Source organism: Procambarus clarkii, chromosome 7, assembly GCF_040958095.1.
Source record: "Procambarus clarkii isolate CNS0578487 chromosome 7, FALCON_Pclarkii_2.0, whole genome shotgun sequence".
Taxonomy (NCBI): domain Eukaryota; kingdom Metazoa; phylum Arthropoda; class Malacostraca; order Decapoda; family Cambaridae; genus Procambarus; species Procambarus clarkii.
In genome coordinates this window covers 19,581,404-19,604,068 of record NC_091156.1, presented here as the reverse complement: position 1 = coordinate 19,604,068, position 22,665 = coordinate 19,581,404, and the positions used below count along the sequence as shown (strand labels likewise).

General features: G+C 47.1%; 1 protein-coding gene across 1 annotated transcript in view; it reads right to left on the bottom strand.

Moving 5' to 3' along the window:
* The window catches only part of LOC138357210 (nose resistant to fluoxetine protein 6-like), a 58,346-nt gene extending 38,797 nt beyond the window's left edge, over positions 1-19,549 (bottom strand). Inside the window, exons 1-6 of the mRNA XM_069313870.1 lie at positions 19,259-19,549; positions 12,661-12,821; positions 8,815-8,986; positions 6,837-6,960; positions 5,503-5,609; positions 3,103-3,194 (exon numbers count right to left, since the gene is read on the bottom strand). Coding sequence (XP_069169971.1) covers positions 3,103-3,194; positions 5,503-5,609; positions 6,837-6,960; positions 8,815-8,986; positions 12,661-12,821; positions 19,259-19,455 — 853 coding nt within the window. The 5' untranslated portion in view covers positions 19,456-19,549. The remainder of the gene's footprint in view (positions 1-3,102; positions 3,195-5,502; positions 5,610-6,836; positions 6,961-8,814; positions 8,987-12,660; positions 12,822-19,258) is intronic.
* Between the last annotated feature and the right edge of the window lie 3,116 nt (positions 19,550-22,665).

Below are 22,665 nucleotides of genomic sequence, written 5' to 3'. Positions count from 1 at the left end.
TACCCTCCCTGAACCCATGTTGGCGATTTGTCACGAAGACCCTTCTCTCTAGATGTGTTACTAGTATTTTTCTCACGATCTTCTCCATCACCTTGCATGGTATGCAAGTTAAGGACACTGGCCTGTAGTTCAGTGCCTCTTGTCTGTCACCCTTTTTGCATATTGGGAATACGTTAGCCTTCTTCCATATTTCTGGTAGGTCTCCCGTCTCCAGTGACCTACTATACACTATGGTGAGTGACAAGCAAAGTGCTTCTGCACACTCTTTCAATACCCATGGTGAAATGCTGTGAATTGTGCTTGTGTTAACCTATTTGTTTTTTACTTGGTTGTGGGTATGCATAAATCTATATATATATATTTATATATATATATATATATATATATATATATATATATATATATATATATATATATATATATATATATATATCAAGATTGTTGTTAATGACTTGTTATCTTATCAAGATTGTAGTTTAATGACTCTAATTTCACATCACTGATGGGATAAATATATATATATATATATATATATATATATATATATATATATATATATATATATATATATATATATATATATATATATATATATATATATTATTTTTTTTGCTTTATTATGCATTTGATGGTTACAAGATATACATTCCCTCTAATGCGTTATGCGTGGTTTCCCCCGAGGCTATGGGTCCCCCTTCTTCCAGCTAGAGGTGGTACTCCCTTCTATATATATATATATATATATATATAGAAGGGCCTTCCATAGTTGGCCTTCCATAGTTGGCTGAGAAGTGCGTTCTGGCTACTAGGTACGACATATATATATATATATATATATATATATATATATATATATATATATATATATATATATATATATATATATATATATATATATATATATATATATATATATATGTCGTACCTAGTAGCCAGAACGCACATCTCAACCTACTATGCAAGGCCCGATTTGCCTAATAAGCCAAGTTTTCCTGAATTAATATATTTTCTCAAATTTTCTTCTTATGAAATGATAAAGCTACCCATTTCATTATGTATGAGGTCAATTTCTTTTTATTGAAGTTAAAATTAACGTAGATATATGACCAAACCTAACCAACCCAACCTAACCTAACCTAACCTATCTTTATAGGTTAGGTTAGGTTAGGTAGCCGAAAAAGTTAGGTTAGGTTAGGTTAGGTAGGTTAGGTAGTCGAAAAACATTTAATTCATGAAAACTTGGCTTATTAGGCAAATCGGGCCTTCCATAGTTGGCTGAGAAGTGCGTTCTGGCTACTAGGTACGACATATATATATATATATATATATATATATATATATATATATATATATATATATATATATATATATATATATATATATATATATATATATATATTTATTGTAAAAAAGTTGTGTCATGTAGATAAGTTCGCCCCAGTAAACTGGTGGTTTTTACTTAGATTTACACTCAACCCTAGACATTTTGAACTTACATATTTGAGGCCAGGAAGTTCACTGATTTACGAGGGAAAGTTCTGGCCACGAGGCTGACTAGGGAGCGTGGCATGACAATGTGCTCCTGTGGAGAAGTTATCATCTTATCAGCTGGTGCAGGGGTTAGTTGTTATCTTATTAGGCTGCCGAGGGGTTGTCTTATTGCTGTGGTAGTGTTATCTTATCAAGATTGTAGTTTAATGACTCTAATTTCACATCACTGATGGGATATATATATATATATATATATATATATATATATATATATATATATATATATATATATATATATATATATATATATATATGTATATATATATATATATATATATATATATATATATATATATATATATATATATATATATATATATATATTAGTATACTAGCATATTTTTGTAGCAGTCTTCAGTCTTTCTTGTAAACAAATGTTGTTGAATATGACCGAAAGGGTAAGATTAATAATTCTAACACGAATATTCTCAATATTTCTTACGTTCGTCTTCACTGTCGAGGGTAATTGATAAATTAACTCTCCAAAATTCATTCTTTATTTCTGGTCTGTCGCCTGAACGCGTTTCGTAATGCTTTTTACATTTTCAAAGACTTAGTTTACGCATAAAAATATATCACACTTATACTTGTTTTGGGTGAGCTGACAGAGCATATGCCAGAACACGAAACAATGGGTATAAATTGGGTATGAAAACATAAGAATGGAAGTAACTGCAGAAGGTCTATTGGCCCATACTTCCTATTGCTGCTTCTATGTTGGTTCGGGATCTTGAAGTGGGTAGAATTCAGTTGTGCATTAATTGGCTGTTGATTGCTGGTGTTGACTTTTTGATGTGTAGTGCCTCGCTGATGTCGAGTCTTCTGCTATCGCTGTATTTGTCGATGATTTCTGTGTTGCTTGTTAAGATTTCTCTGGTGATGGTCTGGTTGTGAGAAGAGATTTAATGTTCCTTGATGGAGCTCTGTTGTTTGTGCATAGTTAATTGCCAAGAAAGAGACGTTGTTGTCTTGCCTATATACTGCCTACATTTACATTTTTATATGTAAACTATGTCTTTGAAAATGTAATAAGCATTACGAAACGCGTTCAGGCGTCAGACCAGAAATTAAGAATGAATTTTGGAGAGTTAATTTATCAATTACCCTGGAATTTATAATGTGAATAGTTCCGTAATTTGAATATTTATGGTAGGTTGTTCAATTTATATATGGATTGCTTAAGCAATCCACATAAAATTGTAATAAGCAATCCACATAAAAATAGAACAACCTACCACAAATACTCAAATTACGGAACTATTCACTCTACCCACCATGAGAATGAGAACAAGACTAGAACTTGAAGATGCCAACATCAAAGACACTGCTCGACAAACAGCACCCACTATGCTCTTTACCCTTATGTTTACCTATTGTTTACACCTGACCCCATCGTTCGATCCATTTGTATTCACCTGACCCACTGTTAGTATAAATATAATGTCCTGTACTGTAACATCACTTGAGAATGAACCAAAGATTTTTTCACAAAATCTTTGCCGCTTATAGAGTCTACGTTATGCAAGTTTTATCACATAAATTCTGACTGACCTTTTCGAAGCTGCTGGTGATCGGAGTAGTTGATGCCGATGTCGAGGGCAGCACCAGCGAGGAGAAGACCCCCGAGGACGGTCAGCACAACACTGCAGGAGCAGCAGCGGCCATATAGGAATATATATACTGAGAGCATAACACAACGTGTTGCAAATCTACTTATCATTGCATCAGTATAATTTGATTCATATGTAATTCATCCTTTCAGGACAGGGTGTAGTGGATCCAGTGACCAGTCTCTCAGTGTGCTGCCCCCCCCCCTACACACAACACTCATACTCAACACAGGACTGAGAGCTGCACCACTACACACAACACTCATACTCAACACAGGACTGAGAGCTGCACCACTACACACAACACTCATACTCAACACAGGACTGAGAGCTACACCACTACACACAACACTCATACTCAACACAGGACTGAGAGCTACACCACTACACACAACACTCATACTCAACACAGGACTGAGAGCTGCACCACTACACACAACACTCATACTCAACACAGGACTGAGAGCTGCACCACTACACACAACACTCATACTCAACACAGGACTGAGAGCTACACCACTACACACAACACTCATACTCAACACAGGACTGAGAGCTGCACCACTACACACAACACTCATACTCAACACAGGACTGAGAGCTGCACCACTACACACAACACTCATACTCAACACAGGACTGAGAGCTGCACCACTACACACAACACAGGACTGAGAGCTGCACCACTACACACAACACTCATACTCAACACAGGACTGAGAGCTGCACCACTACACACAACACAGGACTGAGAGCTGCACCACTACACACAACACTCATACTCAACACAGGACTGAGAGCTACACCACTATACACAACACTCATACTCAACACAGGACTGAGAGCTGCCCCCCCTACACACAACACTCATACTCAACACAGGACTGAGAGCTGCACCACTATACACAACACTCATACTCAACAAAGGACTGAGAGCTACACCACTACACTCAACACTCATACTCAACACAGGACTGAGAGCTGCACCACTACACACAACACTCATACTCAACACAGGACTGAGAGCTGCACCACTACACACAACACAGGACTGAGAGCAGCACCACTACACACAACACTCATACTCAACACAGGACTGAGAGCTACACCACTATACACAACACTCATACTCAACACAGGACTGAGAGCAGCCCCCCCTACACACAACACTCATACTCAACAAAGGACTGAGAGCTACACCACTATACACAACACTCATACTCAACACAGGACTGAGAGCTGCACCACTACACACAACACTAATACTCAGCACAGGACTGAGAGCTGCACCACTACACACAACACTCATACTCAACACAGGACTGAGAGCTGCACCACTACACACAACACTCATACTCAACACAGGACTGAGAGCTACCCCACTACACACAACACTCATACTCAACACAGGACTGAGAGCTGCACCACTACACACAACACATGACTGAGAGCTGCACCACTATACACAACACAGGACTGAGAGCTGCACCACTATACACAACACTCATACTCAACACAGGTCTGAGAGCTGCACCACTACACACAACACTCATACTCAACACAGGACTGAGAGCTGCACCACTACACACAACACTCATACTCAACACAGGACTGAGAGCTGCACCACTATACACAACACAGGACTGAGAGCTGCACCACTATACACAACACAGGACTGAGAGCTGCACCACTACACACAACACTCATACTCAACACAGGACTGAGAGCTGCACCACTACACACAACACTCATACTCAACACAGGACTGAGAGCTGCACCACTATACACAACACAGGACTGAGAGCTGCACCACTACACACAACACTCATACTCAACACAGGACTGAGAGCTACACCACTACACACAACACTCATACTCAACACAGGACTGAGAGCTACACCACTACACACAACACTCATACTCAACACAGGACTGAGAGATGTAACACAAAATAACACAAAGTAACACATTTTCTGCTCCTGAGTAGTAACTGTTATGTTCTGCTTGGGAATGCCTTCACAGTATTCCTGAGTATTTCATATTGCTGTTCACCTCAAACTGTGCTCTGACTTTTGCCTCAGACGGCTTAGGGAAGACGTCTTGAAGATAGGTGAAGGCTGTCGACGCCTTTTCTAAAGCTGTGGCACATTGTACCAGGCGTCGGCAGCCTTCAGGTACCTTCAAGACATCTCCCTTCAACTGTCTGAATCTAAGGTCAGTACTAAGATTGAGGGGAATTACATCTATTTTCTCTATGTTGAAGGCACAATCAGTCACAAAATAACACTTAGTACCCAAGAAAACCAATAATGTGACACCGGCATTAAGCAGGTTGGCTCACATGACAACAATGTCGGCAGCTTCCAGGGTCTTGGTGTCATTCCTGGTCTGACAGTCAACAGCGGAGGTCTGCTTCCCGAGAGCGCTCATCCTGGCGTCCAAACTCGCCTGCCAACACCAACACTATTAATACGTTAAGCAACTATATATTACCATATATATATATATATATATATGTGGTAATATGTAGTGCCAGTACATATATATATGTACTGGCACTGAGAAGCTGACGAAGGGCACCTTAGTGTCTCCTGCACTGGGATAGATTTACCACCACTTTCTTGGTTGTCCCAAGTCTTCCTTACAATGGCTATTGTGATTTTACCTCGACCTTTATACTCTCACTATGACCTTTATACTCTCACTATGACCTTTACACTCTCACCATGACCTTTATATTCTCACCATGACCTTTATACTCTCACTATGACCTTTATACTCTCACTATGACCTTTATACTCTCACTATGACCTTTATACTCTCACCATGACCTTTACACTCTCACCATGACCTTTATACTCTCACTATGACCTTTATACTCTCACTATGACCTTTATACTCTCACCATGACCTTTACACTCTCACCATGACCTTTATACTCTCACCATGACCTTTATACTCTCACTATGACCTTTATACTCTCACCATGACCTTTACACTCTCACCATGACCTTTATACTCTCACTATGACCTTTATACTCTCACTATGACCTTTACACTCTCACCATGACCTTTATACTCTCACCATGACCTTTACACTCTCACCATGACCTTTATACTCTCACCATGACCTTTATACTCTCACCATGACCTTTATACTCTCACTATGACCTTTACACTCTCACTATGACCTTTATACTCTCACCATGACCTTTATACTCTCACCATGACCTTCACACTCTCACCATGACCTTCACACTCTCACCATGACCTTCACACTCTCACCATGACCTTCACACTCTCACCATGACCTTTATACTCTCACCGTGAGCTTCAGGAGGAGGGAGACACTCACCCTGAGGTCGTCAGCAGCACAGGAGGAGGGAGACACTCACCCTGAGGTCGTCAGCAGCACAGGAGGAGGGAGACACTCACCCTGAGGTCGTCAGCAGCACAGGAGGAGGGAGACACTCACCCTGAGGTCGTCAGCAGCACAGGAGGAGGGAGACACTCACCCTGAGGTCGTCAGCGGCACAGGAGGAGGGAGACACTCACCCTGAGGTCGTCAGCAGCACAGGAGGAGGGAGACACTCACCCTGAGGTCGTCAGCAGCACAGGAGGAGGGAGACACTCACCCTGAGGTCGTCAGCAGCACAGGAGGAGGGAGACACTCACCCTGAGGTCGTCAGCAGCACAGGAGGAGGGCATACAGGTGCCGTAGAAGTAGAGAGGGATGGCGGGCATGAAGGCTCCAATACGAGGCTGCGGGCCCGGCTGCTCCTCCACATCTGTGCTCTTCCTGAAGACAGCCAAGTGGTTATAGTGGTTGTGGGCGTGGGGTGTGGGCGTGGAGTGTAGGTGTGGAGTGTGGGCGTGGAATGTGGGCGTGGAGTGTAGGTGTGGGCGTGGGGTGTGGGCGTGGAGTGTAGGTGTTGGAGTGTGGGCGTGGAGTGTAGGTGTTGGAGTGTGGGCGTGAAGTGTGGGCGTGCGGTGTGGGGGTGGAGTGTGGGCGTGGGGTGTGGGCGTGGAGTGTGGGTGTGGGGTGTGCTCGTGTGGTGTGGGCGTGGAGTGTGGGCGTGGGGTGTGGGCGTGGGGTGTGGGCATGGGGTGTGCTAGTGTGGTGTGGGCGTGGAGTGTGGGCATGGGGTGTGGGCGTGGGGTGTGCTCGTGTGGTGTGGGCGTGGAGTGTGGGCGTGGGGTGTGGGCGTGGGGTGTAGGCGTGGGGTGTGGTCATGGGGTGTGCTCGTGTGGTGTGGGCGTGGAGTGTGGGCGTGGGGTGTGGGGGTGGAGTGTGGGCGTGGAATGTGGGCGTGGGGTGTGGGCGTGCGGTGTGGGCGTGGGGTGTGGGCGTGGGGTGTGCTCGTGTGGTGTGAGCGTGGAGTGTGGGGGTGGAGTGTGGGAGTGGAGTGTGGGAGTGGAATGTGGGCGTGGAGTGTAGGTGTGGGTGTGGGCGTGGAGTGTGGGCGTGGAGTGTAGGCGCGGAGTGTAGGTGTTGGAGTGTGGGCGTGGAGTGTAGGTGTTGGGGTGTGGGCGTGGAGTGTAGGTGTTGGGGTGAGGGCGTGGAGTGTAGGCGTGGAGTGTAGGTGTTGGAGTGTGGGCGTGGAGTGTAGGTGTTGGGGTGTGGGCGTGGATTGTAGGCGTTTAGTGTAGGTGTTGGAGTGTGGGCGTGGGGTGTGGGCGTGGGGTGTAGGTGTGGAGTGTGGGCGTGGAGTGTGGGCGTGGAGTGTAGGCGTGGAGTGTGGGCGTGGAGTGTAGGTGTGGAGTGTGGACGTGGAGTGTAGGTGTTGGGGTGTGGGCGTGGAGTGTGGGCGTGGGGTGTGGGCGTGGAGTGTAGGCGTAGGGTGTGGGCGTGGAGTGTGGGCGTGGGGTGTGGGCGTGGAGTGTAGGCGCCGGACTGGAGAATATTGTGACAGAAGACATGTCCTCTAAAAATAGAATTAGATAACACCAGCCGCTCCTCCTGAAATGACAATACTAATAGCAATTATTTGGTGGAAAGTTATAATATGTAGTGAAGGACCACCAGAAAGTTATAATATGTAGTGAAGGACCACCAGAAAGTTACAATATGTAGTGAAGGACCACCAGAAAGTTACAATATGTAGTAAAGGACCACCAGAAAGTTACAATATGTAGTAAAGGACCCCCAGAAAGTTACAATATGTAGTAAAGGACCACCAGAAAGTTACAATATGTAGTGAAGGACCACCAGAAAGTACCAATATGTAGTGAAGGACCACCAGAAAGTACCAATATGTAGTGAAGGACCACCAGAAAGTTACAATATGTAGTGAAGGACCACCAGAAATTTTCCTTTTTGTACTGTTTATTTTATAGAGTCTAGAAAAAATAAAGGTTAATATCAAACGTAAATATTCCTAGGCCTAGTATAGCACATATATACTATATTAGGCCTAGGATAGCGTGAATTAGGCCTAGTATTGCTGGAGAGGTTATTAATGTGTTTATGATGCAATTAAAAAAAGTTTCCCCATATGTCCAAATTCATTAATACAAAAGTCAACTCTCTGGCGGTCCGTCACTTTCAGTATTTTGGTTCTTTCGACCAAGTGGTTCCTGTAAGTACTTCCGTGTTAGGAGGATGGTAGAGTGTGTACTCCCCTTCCCGGGCCTCACAGCCTCGCCTTCTCACCTGAAGGAGACGGCGCAGTACTTCCCGTCGAAGGTGGTGTTGAGGTCGAAGGGCTTGAGAGGAAAGTCGATGAGCTCGTGCACGTGCAACATCGTGCACTCCTCCATCATCCCCCACGGCTGGAAGTTCCCCGTCAACAACCCGTCCGGCACCTTGCCCCACGAGTCTGGCACTGCACAGCAACGTTCCAACAACGGTTGAAGCATTATACACACACATGAGCACATGCAACAGCATATCTTTTTTACCTAGTCTAGTCTACTTGTTGGCCATAATCCCTATGGCCTCCTCGGGGACAGGAAGCCTTGGTATAGTGTTGGGTGTATCGATCTACCGGGTGGGTATTGGGCTGAGCTCCAGCAACCTATGTTGCGGCGTCATGCATTTAAGTCAAGACGTCCACCGGTGTAGGTGAAATGCTCCTGAGGTAGAAAGTTCACCTCGTCGAGAGAAGAGGAAGCTGCCAGTTGGGCCCAACATTCTTTCCTCTCTATTTTCCCATGCATTATCGTACCTCAAGAAATGCTGCTGCGATTGTTGTCAGGGATATCATTATATTGCCACGTGTGATTTCTAAAAGGTGCAGGAGGAAGTTTTCATATGAGTCTAATTGGGCAGTTTTCTATGAGTCTAATTGAACTGAATTGACAGTTTCTGTTCAACAAATCTTTCTAAAATGATTGTATATAGTCTATTCGGTCAAACGTAGCAATATGTAGTGATGGACTACCATATAGTCGACCTGTTGCATTACTGGATTTGAACCCATTGGATTTTTTTAGGTTAACAGCAACAAATATATAGAACCTAATCTAACCTATCCTAGGAATCATAGGCTTAATACATGATATCTTAGGCCTAATATTGTACATAAATGTACTATACCAGGCCTAGGAATGTTTAAGATTGATTTTTTACCTTTATTTTTTCTAAACAGTAAAATTTATAGTAAAGAAATGAATTTTTCTTTTTCCATAACTACATATTGGTACTTTTGATACATAGTTACTATAAGTACTATCATTTCAAGAGGATGGGGGTTTATATATATATATATATATATATATATATATATATATATATATATATATATATATATATATATATATATATATATATATATATATATATATAATATATATATATATATGTATATATATATATATATATATATATATATATATATATATATATATATATATATATATATTAATATATATATATATATATATATATATATATATATATATATTTATATATATATATATATATATATATATATATATTATATAGTCGGAGAAGTTGCTGACCTGGAGAGCGTGCAAAGATCCTTTATTGCTAGAATCCACTCAATACGTCATCTTAATTATTGGGACCTATTAAAAGTTCTAAATCTGTTTTCTCTAGAGCCCAGGCAAGAGAGATACATAATAATCTACACGTGGAAGATATTAGAGTGACTGGTTCCAAATCTGAACACAGAAATAACATCACATGAGACCAGTAGGCATGGCAGGATGTGCAGAATACCCCGTTGAAGAGCAGAGGTGCAACAGGTACTCTGAGAGAGAACTATCAACATCAGAGGCCCGAGACTGTTCAACACGCTTCCACTACACATAAGGGGCATAACTGGCCGACCCCTCACACAGAAAAGAGGACTCGACAAACTCCTCCAAAGAATACCTGATCAACCAGACTGTGATTCATACGACAAGGTGCGTGCAGCCGCGTCCAACAGCCTGGTTGACCAGACGACCCACCGGGAGGCCTGGTCGGAGACTGGGCCACGGGGCTGTTGATCCCCGGAAACTACACAAAATAGACAGTAAGGTGTCAATGCCTGAGTATTGTTTGAGCCACATTGTGAATGTTATTACTTGAAAAGTCAAGTGAGTGGGTTATAGTTTTATTCTTGACGACCATGTGAACTCTGAGCATTGTGTTATCATCGAGGAGGTGGTTCACCCTCACATTGTGCTTGTTCCTCTTTTTGTTAACATCTGTAAGACTTGAAGAGCGAAGAAGAATGAATTCATATTTCATAAGACTTACTGTTCCTTACTGAGATAAGCATAACTCTAAAATGACAGTAGTTACAATATGACATTCATTTTGTAATAATTTTCCGCTCAACTACCCAGTGTGTTTGTGTTCTGATCTGTTATTCACTCACGTTTGTGATTTTGAGAGATAACTCACATTTTCCTAATACCTCATTATTTGTATTCAATTAAATAATTCTTAGCAAATAGCGGTGTGTTGAACTGTGGTGGCAGTACGGTGATCCCCGCAACACACTCTCATCATAACTGTGGTGGCAGTACGGTGATCCCCGCAACACACTCTCATCATAACTGTGGTGGCAGTACGGTGATCCCCGCAACACACTCTCATCATAACTGTGGTGGCAGTACGGTGATCCCCGCAACACACTCTCATCATAACTGTGGTGGCAGTACGGTGATCCCCGCAACACACTCTCATCATAACTGTCGTGGCAGTACGGTGATCCCCGCAACACACTCTCATCATAACTGTGGTGGCAGTACGGTGATCCCCGCAACACACTCTCATCATAACTGTCGTGGCAGTACGGTGATCCCCGCAACACACTCTCATCATAACTGTGGTGGCAGTACGGTGATCCTCGCAACACACTCTCATCATATTCAATATATTCGGCTATTTCATGAGCTGTTGATTCATTTTTGCGATTTTTCCCTTTGCAAAACCACTAAGTTACTGGATCTTGAGGTTATCTTGAGATGATTTCGGGTCTTTTTAGTGTCCCCGCGGCCCGGTCCTCGACCAGGCCTCCACTCCCAGGAAGCAGCCCGTGACAGCTGACTAACACCCAGGTACCTATTTTATTGCTAGGTAACAGGGGCATAGGGTGAAAGAAACTCTGCCAATTGTTTCTCGCCGGCGCCTGGGATCGAACCCGGGACCACAGGATCACAAGTCCAGTGTGCTGTCCGCTCGGCCGACCGGCTCCCTGTACCTCAAATGTACACTGAAGTGTACATTTGTGACTCACACCGAGAATCATGTTACTGTCGAGCTAGACTCAAGACTCTTGACTCAAGACTCTTGACTCAAGACTCTAGACTCAAGACTCTTGACTCAAGACTCTTGACTCAAGAGTCTAGACTCAAGACTCTAGACTCTTGACGCGGAGATAGATATTTAAAATAATTCCCTTTATAGCCAGCAGTAAATGCAGGTTAGGATGAGCTTAGTTGAAGAGATTATGGCACCAGGATCAGCTCCCAGACTGTATGTCCCACAAATGTTGGCGGTACACTGTTTACTGTATCTTAAAGTGCTTACTGCAGTACACCAATATTAGTAGTGACCGCGGTCACCACAACTCTCACCATGATGACCACAATAGTGAGCCAACACCACAACTCTCACCATGATGACCACAATAGTGAGCCAACACCACAACTCTCACCATGATGACCACAATAGTGACCCAACAACACAACTCTCACCATGATGACCACAATAGTGACCTCGGTCACCACAACTCCCACCATGATGACCACAATAGTGACCCAACAACACAACTCTCACCATGATGACCACAATAGTGACCCAACAACACAACTCTCACCATGATGACCACAATAGTGACCTCGGTCACCACAACTCCCACCATGATGACCACAATAGTGAGCCAACACCACACCTCTCACCATGATGACCACAATAGTGACCCAACAACACAACTCTCACCATGATGACCACAATAGTGACCTCGGTCACCACAACTTCCACCATGATGACCACAATAGTGACCCAACAACACAACTGCCCCAACAACTGGTCACAACTTACAGATGACGGGCCAGAGGTGACCCTTGAGGAGGACCTCGGCGTACACCAGCGGGTTCCTGATAGCCTTAATGACCGCCTTGACGTCGTTACGACACGCCTCGTTCTTCACCACCTCGGGGTCCGTGGAGGGCAGGTACGCCCACGTCCACGCCTCCAACACCCTGACCCATAATAATAATAATAATAATAATAATAATAATAATAATAATAATAATAATAATAATAATAATAATAATAATAATAATAATAATAATAATAATAATAATAATAATATACTCTATACAATACACTCAAAGCTTATCTGCAAAACATAAAATAGGTGACTTTTCTCTCTTGTAGTGGAAATAATAATTACTTGCGTCTGAAGAAGAATTTTGGTGGCGAGAAGACTTTGAAAGTCTAATGGGCTCCATTGACGAAAGTCTAAGGGGCTCCATTGACTAAAGTCTAATGGGCACCATTGACGAAAACAAAGCCAACGTGCCATGATTTGTTTTGCCGCTGTGAGGGGAGTCACTAGAGCAGCTGGAAGGGGTGAGGGGAGTCACTAGAGCAGCTGGAAGGGGTGAGGGGAGTCACTAGAGCAGCTGGAAGGGGTGAGGGGAGTCACTAGAGCAGCTGGAAGGGGTGAGGGGAGTCACTAGAGCAGCTGGAAGGGGTGAGGAGAGTCACTAGAGCAGCTGGAAGGGGGTGAGGGGAGTCATTAGAGCAGCTGGAAGGGGTGAGGGGAGTCACTAGAGCAGCTGGAAGGGGTGAGGGGGAGTCACTAGAGCAGCTGGAAGGGGTGAGGGGAGTCACTAGAGCAGCTGGAAGGGGTGAGGGGGAGTCACTAGAGCAGCTGGAAGGGGTGAGGGGAGTCACTAGAGCAGCTGGAAGGGGTGAGGGGGAGTCACTAGAGCAGCTGGAAGGGGTGAGGGGAGTCACTAGAGCAGCTGGAAGGGGTGAGGGGAGTCACTAGAGCAGCTGGAAGGGGTGAGAGGGAGTCACTAGAGCAGCTGGAAGGGGTGAGGGGAGTCACTAGAACAGCTGGAAGGGGTGAGGGGGTCACTAGAGCAGCTGGAAGGGGTGAGGGGGGTCACTAGAGCAGCTGGAAGGGGTGAGGGGAGTCACTAGAGAGCAGGAGGAGAATGGGACGGGTGTGAGGAAAGGCTCTCTGGTAGTCTGGAAAAGAGGGACTGAGCTTCATGATTACAAAAATAATTTCGATTGCACTTTTATTTTCAAATGAACGTTTTGAGTGCATGAACTAGAGACATAAGCCTACAGAGTGCAGTGTCCAGAGTGCACAACAGAGCAGCCAGAACCTAACTGGAATTCAGTGACGCACAATGTGAGTTTTGTTATAGAATACCTCGAGTGGATCACATATTTGCGTTAAGTGTTAGGTAACTGTTGTGGGATGCCTTCTTGGGAAGGTCAGTCATTGGCCTATGGGAACCTGGAGACAATTACCAGTCTTCCTGTCCCCGAATACTGGAAACAAAACAATGTAAGAAGTTGGAAGAATAATATTTCATTTTGTGGAGAGATTCCTGCACAACACAGAGCTTGTGTGAGTGATTGTGCTCTGTGAGTGACTGGTATACACATATACCACGTTCCCTGCCCTTCACCACCTTCCCTTCCCTTTACCACCTTCCCTACCCTTCACTACCTTCCCTACCCTTCACCACCTTCCCTACCCTTCACAACCTTCCCTACCCTTCACCACCCTCCCTACCCTTCACCACCTTCCCCTATCCTTCACCACCTTCCTATACCCTTCACCACCTTCCCTACCCTTCACAACCTTCCCATACCCTTCACCACCTTCCCATACCCTTCACCACCTTCCCATACCCTTCACCACCTTCCCTACCCTTCACCACCTTCCCATACCCTTCACCACCTTCCCATACCCTTCACCACCTTCCCATACCCTTCACCACCTTCCCTACCCTTCACCACCTTCCCTACCCTTCACCACCTTCCCATACCCTTCACCACCTTCCCTACCCTTCACAACCTTCCCATACCCTTCACCACCTTCCCTACCCTTCACCACCTTCCCTACCCTTCACCACCTTCCCATACCCTTCACCACCTTCCCATACCCTTCACCACCTTCCCATACCCTTCACCACCTTCCCTACCCTTCACAACCTTCCCATACCCTTCACCACCTTCCCATACCCTTCACCACCTTCCCATACCCTTCACCACCTTCCCTACCCTTCACAACCTTCCCATACCCTTCACCACCTTCCCATACCCTTCACCACCTTCCCTACCCTCCACCACCTTCCCTACCCTTCACAACCTTCCCATACTCTTCACAACCTTCCCATACCCTTCACCACCTTCCCTACCCTTCACCACCTTCCCATACCCTTCACCACCTTCCCTACCCTTCACAACCTTCCCATACCCTTCACCACCTTCCCTACCCTTCACCACCTTCCCATACCCTTCACCACCTTCCCTACCCTTCACAACCTTCCCATACCCTTCACCACCTTCCCATACCCTTCACCACCTTCCCTACCCTCCACCACCTTCCCATACCCTTCACCACCTTCCCTACCCTCCACCACCTTCCCTACCCTTCACAACCTTCCCATACCCTTCACAACCTTCCCATACCCTTCACCACCTTCCCTACCCTTCACCACCTTCCCATACCCTTCACCACCTTCCCTACCCTTCACAACCTTCCCATACCCTTCACCACCTTCCCTACCCTTCACCACCTTCCCATACCCTTCACCACCTTCCCTACCCTCCACCACCTTCCCTACCCTTCACAACCTTCCCATACCCTTCACCACCTTCCCATATCCTTCACCACCTTCCCTACCCTTCACCACCTTCCCTACCCTTCACCACCTTCCCATACCCTTCACCACCTTCCCATACCCTTCACCACCTTCCCATACCCTTCACCACCTTCCCTACCCTTCACCACCTTCCCTACCCTTCACCACCTTCCCATACCCTTCACCACCTTCCCTACCCTTCACAACCTTCCCATACCCTTCACCACCTTCCCTACCCTTCACCACCTTCCCCTACCCTTCACCACCTTCCCTACCCTCCACCACCTTCCCTACCCTTCACAACCTTCCCATACCCTTCACAACCTTCCCTACCCTTCACAACCTTCCCATACCCTTCACAACCTTCCCATACCCACAGAGCTTGTGTGAGCTGGCTGTTGGCTGCTCATCGGATGTCGTCGCTCCGGTAAATCTTTTTTCGCGAGGAAGATTTCCCGCCGCTGGCTGTGGAGGCGGACCCGGCGGGTGAGGTAGTGGACGAGTGGATGTCGCATCCTGTGTCAGACGGTGCGCCTGATATTGGTGGGTCTTGTGCTCCGGAGGTTGTGCTCTCCTCGGCTGGGTATGCTGTTCCTGTTGGCATCCCTGGTGCTGTTGTAGATCCCCAGGGTGCTCCCTCTCCGTCTCCACCGTTTTCAGCTTCTCCGTCATCTGCGCCTGACCCCTCTGCCGTCTCCTGTGGCTCCTGTGTCTCCGTCCCCGCTGCTTGTCCCGGCTGTACTGGGAGGTGGTGTGGGTGCGAGGCCTCCTACAGTGTTGGGGCCGGTCCCCCATGTCGTCGAGGCTGCTGACGTCTTATGTCGTGCAACAGTGCGCCCCCCTCCCTCCCCCCTGCGTTATCCGTGCTTCAGGTTCCGCCTCCGGCTATGACGACGTGCAGCCGGATCCCTAACCCACTTCTGCCCGGGCCGATGTGGGTGACTTTGACGATTGCAGGTCTGCAGATGTAGGTGGGGTGGTTCCTGGGGCGGCGGTGTCTACTACGACGGTGGTGGCGGAGGTTCATGTGCCTGCTGCTGCCGCCGGCGACAGTGTCTCTAAGTTAACCTCTGTTTTTTCTCCTGCAGGGAGTTTCCCACAGTGGGGGGTGGTCCCTCCTCCTGTGGTGGCTGGTGAGGATGATGGTGCGGGCCGGGGCCTTGTGATGGTCCTGCAGAATGACGTCCGCCGTGGGAGGTCTGTGCCGGTGCCCAGAACTGGGATGTTGTTCCGGCGGAGGACCCTGTGGTGTTACCCCCCTGATGTGTCACCTCCCGTGGTGCTGCCTGCTGTGTAGCCGGTCCTCGTGTTACCGCCCCTGTCCAGGGGTGCGGTTGCTCAGTCGACGGGTGCTGTGCCTGGTGCTGGTCTTCGGCCTTTTCATAATGTGGCTGATGTTCTGACTGCTGACCGGTTGCTCGTATTGTGGGAGCGGGTGGCGCCACTTTCCCTGTGCCTGTCTACTATTTGGGTCCCCCGCGTGCATGCCTTCGTGTCCGAGGGTCCGGATGTAATGGCGCACCCTAGTGAGCGTTATCGTCGTGGTTATCTTGAGGTTATCTTGAGATAATTTCGGATCGTCCTGAGCGTGGTGAGCGTCCTGAGGTGCGGCTTCGCTGGGAGGCGTACTGTATAAGGTTTCCGGTAGCGGAGGGAGGGAGTTATCAAAGGAAAGCGCCAAGCCGTAACGACTATTTAGCTCTGGGAAGGGGTCAGGATAAGGATTTCGGATGGGACGGGGGGAAGGAAATTTGCCCAACCACTTGTGTTGGGTTGAAGAGGCATGTAAGGATTTGGGATTGGACGGAGGGGAAGGAATGGTGGCCAACCACTTGGACGGTCGGGGATTGAACGCCAATCTGCATGAAGCGAGACTGTCGCTCTACCTTCCACTCCAACTGGGTGGACTATTAAATTGGGGAAAGAGGACGCATTCGACTTAAATTTTTCTTAAAAAATTCTTCAAAATTGTCTTTAAATTCGACTTAAATTCTTAAAATGTATATTTAAATTAGAAACAAATTTGTATGACAGTAGATGAAAACATGATATCTTTCACTTCCGCTATAAAACATTATATCTACAGAAAAATCATCCGAGATATCCGAGATAACAAGAACTGGCGCAATAAATGTCTCAATTAATTGTCCTTGAATCTTGTGTCTGATAACAGTGTGAGACTTAAGTGCTCCTTCAATGACAAAATAAAGATAACAATCTCTGTATTCAAGTGATTGTCACGGATATATTTGGTATTTTGGTTGTATAATATATTTAATATGTCAAGAAGTATATATTTAATATAAACAAGAGGTGGTAGAGCGAAAAACATAAATAAAGATATCACAGCAAAGATATCTCAACAATAATCACGATAATATAAAGATATCACAACAACACAACACTCTTCCCTTATATTAGAAAAACAATTTATTATTACCATGACGGTGGTACAGTCGGGTTTGTTCTCGACGCACAATCGAGAATTCAGGGTTCGAATCCCGGGCGGGACAGAAATGGTTGGGTGCATTTTCTTTCACCTAGTGCCTCTGTTCACCTAGCTTGATGTCAGAAAAACTCTGACGTCACACCCTATTACCCATAACAACCCTGATGTCACACTCTATTACCATGACAACCCTGATATCAAACCCTATTACCATGACACCCCCAGATGACACCCTATACTCCCCCACTACACCCAAGATGACACCCTACTCCCCACAAGATGTAACAAGAGAGTAGTACATGAACATCATAACAGCATGAACAAGCCACGTGGAGGATGAACAAAGCACGGGCGCCAGTCAGGCGGCAGCAGACAATGTAAAAGTTACACCTCTGTACAAGTTAGCCATAGAGTCAGGTCAACGGTCATCGAATCACGAAGAGGTCAGAGTTGATGCCGTCATGATAATCTTCAGGGATTAACCCCTAAACATCAAATGTAAAACCCTCATGTTCAGCTGAGGAGCAGATCATGGGACAGACAGTAGAGTGGGCGCAGCCCAGTAGGGAGGTGTGTGTGTGTGGACTCGGGGAAGGAACATCATCTCCCGGAAACTGTGGAACAACATACGAGTAAGTACGACTCTCTTGTACTAAAGCACCTCATTCAGTACCCTTGGCCTCTAGTAGGGAATATAGTTAGGGAGTGTCTTATTTAATTATTTCAAATAAAGTCATCTATTAAGTGTTATAAAATGTGTATTAATGGTTCCTTGTCTTAGTGATATTGGGCCTACCGTCCCCTTTGCCCCAGTGACCTAGTGTTCTTAATTATCCAGTACTCCTTCCCCCGTTCGTCTTCCGTGTTGAGGTGTGAGGGTTTTACATTTGATGTTTAGGGGTTAATTCCTGAAGATTATCATGACGGCATCAACTCTGACCTCTTCGTGATTCGATGACCGTTGACCTGACTCTATGGCTAACTTGTACAGAGGTGTAACTTTTACATTGTCTGCTGCCGCCTGACTGGCGCCCGTGGTTTGTTCATCCTCCACGTGGCTTGTTCATGCTGTTATGATGTTCATGTACTACTTTCTTGTTACAAAGACACCCTACTCCCAACACCCCCAGATGACACCCAATACTCCCCACAACACCCCAGATGACACCCTACTCCCAACATACCCCAGATGACACCCTACTCCCCCACTGCACCCCAGATGACACCCTATACTCTCCACAACACCCCAGATGACACCCTTCTCCCCCACGACACCCCAGATGACACCCTATACTCCCCACTACACCCAAGATGACACCCTACTCCCCACGACACCACAAAGACTGTTACTCACGAGGACTCGTCATAGGGAGCGCCACTCAGCAGGAGTCCAGGGAGGCCGTCGGCCGCCCGCGTCGCAGGGCTGCCCAGCCACTCCTCCGCCCCCAGCATGAAGACCTCAGACGGTGGCCACGTTGGGTCTTGTGCCGCCGCCACCACCACGCCGCTGACCAGCGCCACCGTGGCCGCCACCGTCCGCCACCTGTCCATCCTGCAGGAGTGGTGAGGACCCTGGTGAACGCCGCCACACACTGAGATACACCAATAACCCCACTGAAGACGGACCTCGTTCGACTGGTCTATCACAGATAAACTTGTGTAACTGATAGTGAGCCGCAATATTAAGTTGAAGAGCCATGGTCATTACTGCAATAAAAATAATTAAAGCATTTTAAGGTCCTCCAACATCCACGTTTTTTGTTCAATTACTAGATTGATCATTTTATCAGCTCTTGACTCATTTTATCAGCACTTGGATGGTTCTCAAGCAGTCATTTCCCAATCACTTGGGCTGGAAGGTAGAGCGACGGTCTCGCGTCATGCAAGTCGGCGTTCAATCCCCGACCGTTCAGGTGGTTGGGTACCATTCCTTCCCCTCCGTCCCATCCCAAGTCCTTATCCTGATCCCTTCCAAGTGCTATATAGTCATAATGGCTTAGCGATTTCCCCCCCCCCTGAGAATTCCCTCCCCTTCCCCTTCAAGCGTTCAATAAGTGTCGTTATACAGTGATTCACTGACACTTTATGAGAGAGATACTGGGAACGTCTCAAGAAAGGTTAAACGGGTCTCTCCATAAATTGTTCTCTCCATAAACTGTTCTCTCCATAAACGGGTTACACTGTAAATTGCTCCTTCAGTAGACTGGATCATCTGTAAATCGATTCCTTAGGAAAACTGGTTCTTTTGTAAACTAGATCCATGGTAAACTGGTCCCTTGGTAAACTGATCCCTTGGTAAACTGGTCCCTTGAAAAACTGGTCCCCTGGTAAACTGGTACCTTGGTAAACTGGTCCCTTGGTAAACTGGTCCCTTGGTAAACTGGTCCCCTGGTAAATTGGTCCCTTAGTAAACTGGTCCCCTGGTAAACTGGTCCCTTGGTAAACTGGTCCCTTGGTAAACTGGTCCCTTGGTAAACTGGTCCCTTGGTAAACTGGTCCCTTAGTAAACTGGTTCCCTCTGTAAACTAGTTCATTGGTAAACTGTCCATCCGTAAACTGGTTGTCTGTAAGCTGGCCCTTTTGTAAACAAGTCGTGCAGTAAACTGTTTACACAATTAAATGGTCCATCAGTAAACTGGTCATACAGTAAACTGGTGCTTTAATAAACTGGTGAAGAGGTGAGGATTGGGTTAAGGAAGTAAGGAAGGGGATACAGTATTGGGTAAGGTGGTAATGAGGTAAGTTATAAAGAGTCACCTGCCTCGTGAGTGACAAAGGTCTAAGGTGAGCCACCCGCCTCGTGAGTGACACGGGTCTAAGGTGAGCCACCTGCCTCGTGAGTGACAAGGGTCTAAGGTGAGCCACCCGCCTCGTGAGTGACACGGGTCTAAGGTGAGCCACCCGCCTCGTGAGTGACAAAGGTCTAAGGTGAGCCACCCGCCTCGTGAGTGACACGGGTCTAAGGTGAGCCACCTGCCTCGTGAGTGACAAGGGTCTAAGGTGAGCCACCTGCCTCATGAGTGACACGGGTCTAAGGTGAGCCACCTGCCTCATGAGTGACATGGGTCTAAGGTGAGCCACCTGTCTCATGAGTGACACGGGTCTAAGGTGAGCCACCTGCCTCATGAGTGACACGGGTCTAAGGTGAGCCACCTGCCTCATAAGTGACACGGGTCTAAGGTGAGCCACCTGCCTCATGAGTGACACGGGTCTAAGGTGAGCCACCTGCCTCATGAGTGACACGGGTCTAAGGTGAGCCACCTGCCTCATGAGTGACACGGGTCTAAGATGAGCCACCTGCCTCATGAGTGACACGGGTCTAAGGTGAGCCACCTGCCTCGTGAGTGACACGGGTCTAAGGTCCACCTGCCTCATGAGTGAAACGGGTCTAAGGTGAGCCACCCGCCTCGTGAGTGACACGGGTCTAAGGTGAGCCACCTGCCTCGTGAGTGACAAGGGTCTAAGGTGAGCCACCTGCCTCGTGAGTGACACGGGTCTAAGGTGAGCCACCCGCCTCGTGAGTGACACGGGTCTAAGGTGAGCCACCTGCCTCGTGAGTGACAAGGGTCTAAGGTGAGCCACCTGCCTCGTGAGTGACACGGGTCTAAGGTGAGCCACCTGCCTCATGAGTGACACGGGTCTAAGGTGAGCCACCTGCCTCATGAGTGACATGGGTCTAAGGTGAGCCACCTGTCTCATGAGTGACACGGGTCTAAGGTGAGCCAGCTGCCTCATGAGTGACACGGGTCTAAGGTGAGCCACCTGCCTCATGAGTGGCACGGGTCTAAGGTGAGCCACCTGCCTCATGAGTGACACGGGTCTAAGGTGAGCCACCTGCCTCATGAGTGACACGGGTCTAAGGTGAGCCACCTGCCTCATGAGTGACACGGGTCTAAGATGAGCCACCTGCCTCATGAGTGACACGGGTCTAAGGTGAGCCACCTGCCTCGTGAGTGACACGGGTCTAAGGTGAGCCACCTGCCTCGTGAGTGAAACGGGTCTAAGGTCCACCTGCCTCATGAGTGAAACGGGTCTAAGGTGAGCCACCTGCCTCATGAGTGACACGGGTCTAAGGTCCACCTGCCTCATGAGTGACACGGGTCTAAGGTGAGCTACCTGCCTCATGAGTGACACGGGTCTAAGGTGAGCCACCTGCCTCATGAGTGACACGGGTCTAAGGTGAGCCACCTGCCTCATGAGTGACACGGGTCTAAGGTGAGCCACCTGTCTCATGAGTGACACGGGTCTAAGGTGAGCCACCTGCCTCATGAGTGACACGGGTCTGAGGTGAGTCTCCTGCCTCATGAGTGACACGGGTCTAAGGTCCACCTGTCTCATGAGTGACACGGGTCTGAGGTGAGCCACCTGCCTCATGAGTGACACGGGTCTAAGGTCCACCTGCCTCATGAGTGACACGGGTCTAAGGTGAGCCACCTGCCTCATGAGTGACACGGGTCTAAGGTGAGCCACCTGCCTCATGAGTGACACGGGTCTAAGGTGAGCCACCTGTCTCATGAGTGACACGGGTGAGCCACCTGTCTCATGAGTGACACGGGTCTGAGGTGAGTCTCCTGCCTCATGAGTGACACGGGTCTAAGGTGAGCCACCTGTCTCATAGTGACACGGGTCTAAGGTGAGCCACCTGCCTCGTGAGTGACACGTGTCAGGACCTCACCTCTGGCACTGGTCCCCGGCGTCTCCGCCAGATAAGATCAAGTTGATGTGAGTGACGCGTCATACAGGCGTCACGTGGTGTTTACA